The 11,064-nt window shown below is 46.4% G+C and overlaps 1 protein-coding gene across 1 annotated transcript; it reads right to left on the reverse strand.

Moving 5' to 3' along the window:
- Positions 1–9,082: 9,082 nt before the first annotated feature.
- Positions 9,083–10,553, reverse strand: LOC112903503 (aspartyl protease family protein At5g10770-like). The gene is made up of 2 exons (XM_025972770.1): positions 9,942–10,553; positions 9,083–9,799 (listed from the first exon to the last, which is right to left on the reverse strand). The coding sequence occupies exons 1-2, from the start codon at positions 10,551–10,553 to the stop codon at positions 9,083–9,085; spliced, it is 1,329 nt and encodes a 442-aa protein (XP_025828555.1).
- Between the last annotated feature and the right edge of the window lie 511 nt (positions 10,554–11,064).

Below are 11,064 nucleotides of genomic sequence, written 5' to 3' on the forward strand. Positions count from 1 at the left end.
ACTTGGGTAGGGCTTCTAAGATAGTATACTAGAATTCCATATAACTCTATCCCTCCAGACTATATAGGGGCGAGCAGGGACCCCCTCCAAGGATAACACATCAATCTAAAGTAATACAAACCACCACGCAGAACGTAGAGTATTACGCATATCACAGCCCGAATCTGTCTAAATCTTTGTGTTCTTTGCATCTTCGAGTTCCTGATCTCAACGACACTCTACCTATAACCTACCACCTCGTGGGTATCCCTCGGTGGGCTTGGCGGTAAAACATCGACAACTGGATACATAGAATGTACTGTAAAATTGCTATGTCTATGCAAATCCTAGGTAAAAATATCCCTCCTATTTGAAAGCTGGTAAGCGGATATTTTAGCTACAAGGTTATTCCAGGTAGTCATTTTATCTCCAACTAAAGCTCTTCTAAAAGAGATATTCAATAGCATTTGGTTCATAATATTTGCCACTGTAACGTGAGGATAATAGACTATATTATATAGGTTAGGAAATTGCTCTTTAAGTGATTCAGAGCCAACCCAAATGTCCTCCCAAAATCTGGTTTGTGAACCATCTTTTATCTTAAAGGTTCCGCAACCCAAGAAATCTTCCTTAGACCTTAATAGACCTTTCCAGAAGTGCAACTCTCCCAGTTTAATTTTAATCTGAGAAAGAAACTTCGAACTTAGATATTTATTTCTAAGTAAAGTCTGCCATGTTCCATCCTCATTCAGCAATTTGAATAACCATTTGCTGAGTAAATATTTATTTGTAATTCAAAGGTCAGCTATTCCCAGAGTTCCTTGATCCTTAAGACGACACAAGATATCCCATTTGGCTAAGAGGATACTTTTGTTTATCATTATTTTCTTGCTAAAAGAAAATGGAATGATAAAATCCCAATGCGGCCTACATTACCTTGATACCAAAGAAAGTGGATGCTAACACGGCAAGGGACTTTCGGCCCATAAGCTTAGTACACAGTTTTGCTAAGCTTATCACTAAAATCCTCGCCAACCGTCTTGCCCCACGACTGGATGCTATGGTTGCAACAAATCAAAGTGCATTCATCAGAGGACGATTTATTCATGACAACTTTATGCTAGTGCAACAGACAGTCAAAACTTTGCATCGTCAGAAGGTACCTAGTCTGTTCCTCAAACTTGACATCACAAAAGCATTTGATTCGGTTTCTTGGGTCTTCCTGATGGAAGTCATGCGGCATTTGGGTTTCGGCGCGGCTTGGTGCAATTTGGTCGCTAATTTGCTCTCCACCTCTTCAACTCGGATTCTTCTAAATGGTGAGCTGGGAGAATTAATCCAACATCAACGAGGGCTGCGGCAGGGGGATCCTCTATCCCCTATGTTGTTCATTCTTGCCATGGATGTTCTGAATAGTTTATTTGTGAAAGCACAAGAAGAAGGGTTGCTGCAGCCACTATCCACCCGGGTTGAGGGTCAGCGTCTATCACTTTATGCTGATGATGTTGCGTTATTCATTAAACCGGTAGAAGATGAGCTGCTACTAACGAGAGACATTCTTACTATATTTGGGGAAGCCTTTGGGTTGGAAACAAATTTGCAGAAGAGTAATATTGTGCCTATTCGGTGTGAAGAAATCCCTTCAACTGTGATCAATGAGACACTTCCTTGTGCAGTTTCAGAATTTCCATGCACTTATTTGGGACTTCCCTTGTCCAATAAGAAGCTACGAAAGTCTGATCTTATGCCATGGATTGAGAAGATTGCGGATAAACTTCCCGGTTGGAAGGCAGGACTCATGAACAAAGCTGGTCGGGCGACTTTGGTAAGGTTTGTCTTGGCTGCCATCCCGTGCTATGAACGTTCCCAAATGGTTCATCAAAGCGGTGGAAAAAATTCTGAGGGGTTTCCTTTGGCAAGGAAAAGAGAAGGCGAATGGAGGATGTTGTTTGGTGGCGTGGTCTAAAGTCACGCGCCCCCATGATTTTGGGGGTTTGGCCATACCAAACTTGGAGGTCATGTCTTGGGCCTTACAGATGCGGTGGCAATGGTTTAAGAAGACACGGATGGATAGGCCATGGACTGATTTAGAGCTTCCTTCTCATCCTAACGCCCTGGCTTTGTTTGCGGTTGCGGTTACCACGGAAGTAGGCAACGGGAACAATACTCTCTTTTGGACTGATCGGTGGATACATGGCTGCTCTATTGAAACTTTGGCGCCGACGGTGTTTGCTGCCATTGCTCCGAGAATTCGAAGGACTAGGACTGTGGCCGATGCTCTTGCCGATGAACAATGGCTGCAAGACATTAGAAATGGAGGCGGGTTATCTTGGCATGGGATCAGAGAATTTTTGAGACTTTGGGACTGTATTGTGAACATCACTCTCCATGGTGACCAAGAAGATCGACACATCTGGCAGCTCGATGGTTCAGGTCAATATTCCTCCAAATCGGCGTACTGGTCGTATTTCAATGGTTCAGTAACCTTTGAACCATGGCGCCGGTTGTGGAAATCATGGGCGCCGGGCAAGTGTAAATTGTTTATCTGGTTGGCAATTCGGAATCGCTGTTGGACAGCGGATCGTTTGGCCAAGAGGGGCCTTGAGCACCCGGACAAATGCCCGCTTTGTGACCAAGAAGAAGAAACTGCCCAGCACTTGTTGACTACCTGTGTAGTCGCGAGGCAAGTATGGTTCTATTTGTTCCAAGCATTTAATCTTGTTTCAGCGGCTCCCAGGTCGAATGAAAGAAATTTTGCTAACTGGTGGCGAAAAGCAATGAAGAAAGTTCAGAAGGAGAAAAAGAAAGGAGTAAATTCCTTAATCATTTTGGGAGCCTGGGTCATATGGAAGCATAGAAATGATTGTGTTTTTAATGGCGCCTCTCCTTCGGTTTCCTCCATTATGAGAGACATCAAGGCAGAGCATGACTTGTGGTGCATGGCAGGTGCCAAGAGGCTGGAGAAACTGGAGGTCGGCAGAGGACTTTCTCCTTAGAGTAGCCTCGGTTATGGGTATTTTTGGTCAAGTTTGTTTCCGCATTACAGAGTTTATTGTGATGCATCGGTATTCCTAGTATCTAAAAGGGTATGACCCTAGCTCGCACCCAAACATCTTAGTATATTTTGTCTCCTATTGTTTGGCTTCTCCGTAACAAAAGATCTTACTTTTGTGGAAGTTAATTTTTAAGCCTGATAATTGTTCAAAGACGCTGAGTAATAGCTTCATATTCTTAGCTTGCTCTATATCATGATCTATGAATATGATCATATCATCTGCATATTGCATAATTGACAATCCGTCTTTCACCAAGTGAGGTATCACTCCTTTAATTTGACAAAAGTCTCTGTTAGTACCCATCATAGTCCAATTTGATATTCAAAGTCTCGAAGCTTCACAGCAAATAAAGTCTCTGTTAGTACCTGCGGGCTTGTACTGTGTTCGTGGTTGGCCTGGCAGAAAGGGGCTGGCCGATTTGGGCGTGCAACGTGCATTGGAATGGAAGCTCAAAATTAAAGGCAATCCATGACTCCACAGCTGCAGACTCGTCTTCTTATCAATATATGTTATTCTTCTGCCTTATATTTTCCTGCTTTTCAATGGTTCGTGCCAGCAGTAATAATGGGGGATGCCTAACAATTCAAGTGCTGTGATGTATCTAGTCCAAATGGAGCATTAGTACCATTAGTACTTCTCCCACTAGAACTTTTTTTTTTCTTTTTGAACGCTTTGGCGTTCTTTTTCTCCCACTAGAACACTGCGTAGTGTGGAGTCGTTAGATTTTGGGTTGGTTAAGGTCCTGTTTGGATCCTTCCTATCTAATGATTAGCTAGCTAATTGATCATATTTTATATTAGCTAGCTAAATATTAGTTTGTTAGTCATTAGTTGGAGTGTTTGAATTCATCGGCTAATTGTTAATTGTTAACATGGATGGGACCATGCTGCCCTTCCTTTTTTTTGGCGCCACTAGTCCAGCCAAGGAAATTTGATAAAAGAACTGAGATAATAAGGTCTTTTTAGCTGGGATTAGCTGGTATCTAGCTAGTAGAATTACATAGTTTCAATTAGCTGGAGGATCCTTAGCTACTCCATTAGTTGACCTGTTTGGATCCCTAACAGCTAAATTTAGCTAGCTAACCATAGCTGGAGGATCCAGACAGGGTCTAATGCTTATGTCTCTTGGTGGTCATGCATCTGAGAGTTGAGAAACATGACATCTAGGTCTGCAGTGGTATCATAAATATGTTGCAATATCATCATATGTGCCTACATGGAACCTCATTTATTGACAATGAAACTACTATGTATAGTATAGGCTAATGACCAACCCATGATCCACGCGCCAAAAAGTTCAGCATGACCAGGGTCCGGAGCGACCTTGACTAGCATAAAGCAGTCGATCGCGTGCTCTGACCTTGATTATCTTGTCCAAATGGAGCATTACTTTACATCTTCCACTTCAATGCGTTTCCCTTTTGGTAATCTAGTTCATGATACATAGTGATATAAAGTTCTCCACGGACATCGTGTATAATTAACAAATCTCCCGTGTTAGGCATCCTCTCTTTCATGGCATGCACCGCGCAACGAATCAAAACAAAAATGCAGAGGAAATAATGTTGATCGATGTTGATCGGTGGACATATAGACCGTAAACAACACGGATGGGTCATTGCCTCTGTTGTTGTTGGGTTTTATCGAACGCAACACACACAAACAGGTTTGAATGAAGAGGGAGACTACGAAACAAAATGAAGTATATGGAGATAGATATTGGAAAATTCTCTTAAGGTTGATCTTTCAAAACCTATCATTTCTGTGAATTTAGGTGAAACTTTGACATTCCTGAGAACTGAATAAGTTTAATGAATTTAAAATTGAATTAAAATTAAACATTAAATCAAGTTTCAATTGATGCAGCAGATGGTACAAATCTAATTTGGCCCGTCTGTAAGAAACATGGCCCCATTAGGCTGTAATTGTGATTTTGGTGATTGTGTGGCAACATAGTTAACGAGACTAACGAGTTTATGATATCAAGTTTGTAGGATTTCTAGGTCCTATGGATGGAGTCCAATCCATATACAAGATGGTCCAAACCGCAGTCAAGATGCCCAATTGATCGTAGTAATGATTTGGACAAGATGCAACACGAAATGGGCGACCAGTTTAACCGACATCCCTAGTTTTAAACTGACCGGTGTATTGGGGAGTTGCTCCTGTGATCAAGTCAGTAGCACCGGTTGACTCGACGCTGTAAGAAGAAAGGCATCGGTGCAATGAGGAGAAGATATGACGATCAAGTGGAAAAGTAACAGAGGCACCGGTTGAACCGACGCCCTTGAGTTAAGCGTCGGGCATTAGTAGTTTATTGTTGCAGAGAGCATTTCAAGCAACAGAAGGCTTCGAGGAACAAATCATTCAGGACCAGTTGAACCGACGGTTTGTCGGTGCAATGCGTCGGTCGGTGCAACGACGCAAGCAAGCTCAGGCGTGGCAGAGAGACGTTCAACGGCTAGTATGCAGATTCAGATTGACCTGTTAAACTGACGGCTATGACCGGTTTAACCAACACTTCATGCTTTTTGGTAGAAAAGCAAGTAACGGCTACGAGTGGATCTCTAACCTATATAAGACCTCACCCCGGGTCATTTGAGGCTGCTGGAGTTCGTGAGAAGCTACCCACAATCTGAAGAAGTTCTCCAAGCCACCCAAGAGCTTATTAATCATATCCTTAGGTTTAGCACAAGCTTTGAGAGTGTTAGTGCTAGGATTAGCTCTAGAGAGAGTGAGAGAGCAAGGCGTCGCTGCCTTGTGTGCTGGATCTTAAGTGAACCACAAGTTGTATCTCGGAGTGCCAGCCCCTTCGAGTCTTGGTGGCTCGCCGGCGAGTCATCGACCCTCTGGCTTGGTGTGGAGCGGCGACGACGGTTTTGTGCGGGGGACGTGGAGACCTCCTTCCTTCGTGGAGATGGCATCGAGGTGATCGGGGACTTGGCGATAGCCTTGGTGGCGAGTCAAGAGGAGTCCCGGAAGAGACTCGGTGACCGGAAAATAATACTCTTAGTGAGTGCTTCAACAACGTGGACTAGAGATGGCCTTGTGCTTACCGATACCACAGGATAAATCTTCGTGTCGAGAGTTTGCTTCCTCTCATCCTCTTACTTTGAGCTTCCACATTTCTTATTGCAATCTTGTGTCTCTTTACATTCTTAGTGTAGTATCTTGCTAGAATTGGCTGTAAGTTGCAAAACTTTTTAGAATGAGGTTTTTACACTAGTTGAACCCTAGTTGCACATCTAGATAATATGTTTTAGGTTATGTTCTGTGCTAATAGTTTGAGCCATAAGTTAAGATTTTAAAATTGCCTAATTCACCTCCTCCCCCTCTTAGATTACGAGCACCGATTTCTTTCACCATCGTGTCGTTGAACTGATGATGCAAATGACCTTTGGGCCTAAGGCTGATGCCCACGGCCGGCTGTACAAATATATCTGCATGGTCGGGTAATTCTTAGAACCGACTATGTAAATGCCATAGTTCCTACAGTTGATGGCCAAGGCCGTACAGAAACATCTTTGCTGTTAGTTGGTTACAACAACTGATGGTACAAATGCATTTGCACAATTGTTTGTGGAACAAGCAATACTCGAGACATATTTCCCTCATTCACTTGTGTAGCATCATTTCAAAAAATGCCAGTACAAACCCTTTGGAAGCGTTATAATGGTACAGGGACATTATGCGGCAGTGATCGGTCAGCGAGAACGGCGCCATCATCCATGACTGACCTTTACTCACTCTCCATGACCAGAGTTAGGGCCTGTTTGGGACTGCTCTGCTTCACAAATCACAGCTCAGCTTCATGAACTTCACTGCAGAGCAGCTCTGCTTTGAAGTTGTAGAGTTTCTGAAAGTGTTTGGCTAGCAGGACAACTTCAACTTCAGAAAATTGTGAATTTGTATGGAAAAATCCCTTATACCCTCGAATGTTGCATGAGATGAGTTCGTTGACATACTTTCACTTAAACACTTTAATTAAAAAATAATACAATACCATAAATAATTAAAATACTCGTAGGAAGTGCTAATAATTAGTGAGTACGAATTAAAATATTCATAAATATTCCAAAATAAAAGCATTACATATCAAGCCACAATGATCCACTACCACTCTACACTACATCCAACTTTGAGTAATAGCCGTTGCTAATTCGTCACGAAAAGCATCCATAATAGGCACATTAGGTAAAGGAGACGATCCATCCGATGGTACTACATACTTGTTATACCTTTCCGGTATTGTAGGCTCATAATTTTCATCACGCTCCACCCTATCGAAGTCTAGATCCCCACTATTATGCTCACAAATGAAATTGTGAACCACCATGAGCCCAACGGGTATCTTCTTTTGCTTCTCTAATGGATACATTGGCATTTTATAGAGAATTTGCCACTTCATCTTGTATACTCCAAATGACCTCTCAATATAACTACGAACCCGTGCATGAATACGATTGAACTTTTCCTTAGGAGATTTTGGCATGCACGGCTCCCGATTGCCCCACAGAAACATAGGTGAACCTCATATCAAAGTCGCAGGATTGGACCGCGCGTACGGCTGCGTTCCGGCGTCCGTGGCCGCTCCGAAGCCGGCTGCGCCCTCCCCGCCGGCAGCCAGGCCGGCCGCGCCCTCCTCCCTGCCAGCGGCCAGGCCGGCCGCGCCCTGGGACCACTGGCCCGAGCCAGCCCCGGCGCCCGCCCAGGCCGCGCCGCGCGCGCCCGCCGAGCCCCGCGCGCCGCGCGCGCCTGCCGCGCCACGCGAGCCGCGCCCGCGCCGGGGCTCGCGCAACCCGCTCCGCCCGCGCCGGGGGTTGCGCCGCCCGCGCCGCCCGTGGACATGGAGGCGGCGGCGGCTAGGGTTTGAGAGGAACAGTGAGGGAACAGAGAAGAGGAGGGGACAGATGGAGGAAGAGGGGCGCAGGTAGGGGAGAATAGACAGGAAAACGTTTCATCCTATGTGTGTAATCAGTGGCATTGGTGGGTAATTTTCCCCCCAACTTCATGAGGGAGTTCAAAACAACTATTCGTGAAGTACCATTTTGCCTGCTTCATGGATTTCGTGAAGTTGGGGCCAACTTCATGTTTTTTGGTGAAGCTGAGCTGGTGAAGTTATGGGTGTTTGGCTACAATTTCCTAAAGCGAAGTCAAATTTGATGAAGTGAAGCGGTCCCAAACAGGCCCTTAATAAGCTCGCAAGGATTCCAAGGATGAGCACCGTGATTAACCAATAGTTTAGCATGCCGATTAAAGTGCCATATTATCCGAGACTGATCCTGGCCTTACGAGCAACATTTTCTTCTTTCTTGCTAATCAGAGAATTAAAGGCCCCAACGTGGCATGTATAGCATGTCCGCACACTTCTGCATCGCGACGCAGGGAGGAAAATAGGGGAGAAAGAGGGAGGAAGGAAAACATCAATAGGAAGCTGGGTTAATGTAAGCCAAAGCCAAATCGGCCCAGAAAAGAAGAAAAGTGTCGAATTTGGACAAGAACAAGAAAACGAAAGGAAGGGGGGTTGGGTTGGAAAGATGAAGTGTGGGCTGGACTAAAATTAAGAGATCATGCACGAGATTGAGATTAGGAGCTCAAATTGATGCTTAAACTTTGGAAAGGTTTTGAACTCGCAAGATTTTGAATTTGATTTTTTTTCGTTCTGTTACAAAGTCGGTCTGCTATTTTATTATTGTAGTAAACTTGAGAATGCTTTCAAAAGTTGATACCAGATGTTGCAATCCTTTGTTTTAAGTTCTCAATCCAATATGATTGATTGAATTTTCAGCTGATTATGATTATTCATAAGATATGCTCACACGATAGCTTGGAGGTACTCATATGGACGAGGTGTGCACGCAGATAGTACTATATTTTGGGAGCCAAGCACTACCTTAAAGTTGTGAGAACATTATAATCTTCACCTTTTATTTCAGCACTACTAACACTGATCACTGACCACCTTTGTTGGTGCAGGTGATGTGGCCGGTTATCTGAAAATCACAGACGTATGAATGGTATGATCACTGGCCTGCGAGCCGTATATCATCAGCAAGCTCCGGGGGTGAAGCCGACGACCTTCTTGCCAATGTCGTACATGATGTTGTACGTCTTCTGCTGCGTGCTCCCTATGACGGCCACGTCGGTGTCCTTGCCGTTGGCCGCGAACGCCAGGCACGAACGCGAGACGTTGGCCACGTACAGGATCCCCGTTGCGTCCACATCCAAGCTCGCGCCGCCGTGGAACACCAGCGACACCGTGGGCAGCGGCAAGATCCCCTGGAGCCCCGTCAGGTTGAAGCACGTGTCTAAGAACGCGAACCCGGGGGCCTCCTGGTACCCTAGAACCGCCATGTCCTTGGCGAACGCCGACCTCAGCAGCCTGTACGCTGAGGGAGGGAGCCGCGTGATCACCGTGCCGGAGTCGACGAGCGTGCCAGCGGTGGAGAAGACAGAGCGGCTGATGGGCAGCAGATGGCCGCCCACCTTGATGCCCGTCATGCCCACGTAGTAGTACCTCGGCCCCTTGTATGTGAGCATCGGCGTCAGGCGTGCCTTCGCAGCCGCCATCATGGTGGCGGCGCCTGGCCCGAAGTCCAGGAACCCTGTCCCGGTTGGATCCGCCGGGAGGCAGTACGCGAACACGCCGCCGTACTTGCCCCCCGCTTGCACCATCAGAGACGTCCTGCCGCGGCCGAGACCTATCACCCCCGCCGACTGCCCGAACAGCCCCCAGATACTGTGACTGCACCCGAACCGGAAGTCCTGCACGAACGTGAGGCATGACTACCCATGCGGCCATGAATACCCTGATATGAATGTCCTGCAGTAACTGCAGGGGACTCACCCACTGACGTGTGGGTCTGATGTCCATACGTCAGTGAGGGGAGTCCCTCTGCTGGTGTACCTTGATGGTGTCGGTGCGTAGGGTGAGGTCGTCATGGCCGTAGGTGCCCCTGGTGTAGGAGTAGTCAGTATAGTTAAGGCTGTAGGCGCAGTTGTGGCCGGGGGAGCAGACTTTGGTGTCGAGGTCGGAGCAGTAGGGCGACTCGCAGGGGATGTTGGCGTAGGTGGACGAGTTGGCCGGGCGGAAGATCGGCTCCTTCTGCTTGTGGCAGTAGAAGCACGGCCGGCACTGCACCCACGTCATGTCGCTGCCGGTGTCCAGCGCCACCGTGTACCACTGCGCCGGCGTGCCGAGGCCGATGGGCACCACATAGAAGCCTGTGTACAGAGCGCCCCCTGACGACGACGATGACAACGACGACTGGTTCGACGGCATGGCGGAGGGTGACACTGATCCGGACGACGACGGCGGCGGGCCGGGCACAAGCTGGGACGGTGGCTCCTCGCTCTGCTTCCGCTCCGCTAGTGATCCGACGGTGGTCTCGGCCAAATGGCGGTGGATGTACTGGACGCGACGGTGGTCCGCAGCGAGGATCTCCGTGTGGGACGACGGCACCTCCCCATTCTTGTCGGCCAGCGGCGAGCACGGGCCATGCTTGTGCACGACCGGCATCCTCGTGCCCGTCCCAGCGTCACCAGGCATTCCCTCTGTTTTCGACAGCGTGCATTGGTGTGGGTTAGTTGTGACGATATGCCTTGCATTGTGCCCAATGTTAAAAACACCATAATTTGGTTTTAGCTCTTAGCCATCTGATTTTTCAAACAGATATTCCCTCTGAATTTGATTATATTCAAATTGCAGACGTGTTGACGATATCAAACTAAATAATAAATTATCCAATCACTGTTAGCCATTGGACATGAGTTGACCTATAAAACTTGTCTACATACAGATGACATGGATGCCCTAATAGTCAAGTGCTTGTCTTAACAAACGGACTTGCTCTTACACTAAAATTACAAACTCCTAATTTTTTTTGGTCACTTTACTTCTTGCACCGAATTTTGGAAATGTTTCTCCAACTTTCACTGTTGGCCATTCCTACCTACTACCTCCTTACTAAAATATAAGGGTTCCTAAATTCATCCTAAGTTAAAATTATTATATGTTTGATCAAGTTTAT

This window comes from Panicum hallii, chromosome 8 (genome assembly GCF_002211085.1).
Source record: "Panicum hallii strain FIL2 chromosome 8, PHallii_v3.1, whole genome shotgun sequence".
Classification (NCBI taxonomy): Eukaryota; Viridiplantae; Streptophyta; class Magnoliopsida; order Poales; family Poaceae; genus Panicum; species Panicum hallii.

What these genes read in the sequence shown, in the direction of transcription:
- LOC112903503 (XM_025972770.1), bottom strand. Translation starts at nt 10,553, where the DNA reads ATGCCGGTCGTGCACAAGCATGGCCCGTGCTCGCCGCTGGCCGACAAG. An exon ending in TACGCACCGACACCATCAAG is followed by an intron (nt 9,800 to 9,941) that starts GTACACCAGCAG and finishes ACGTTCGTGCAG; the next exon opens with GACTTCCGGTTCGGGTGCAG.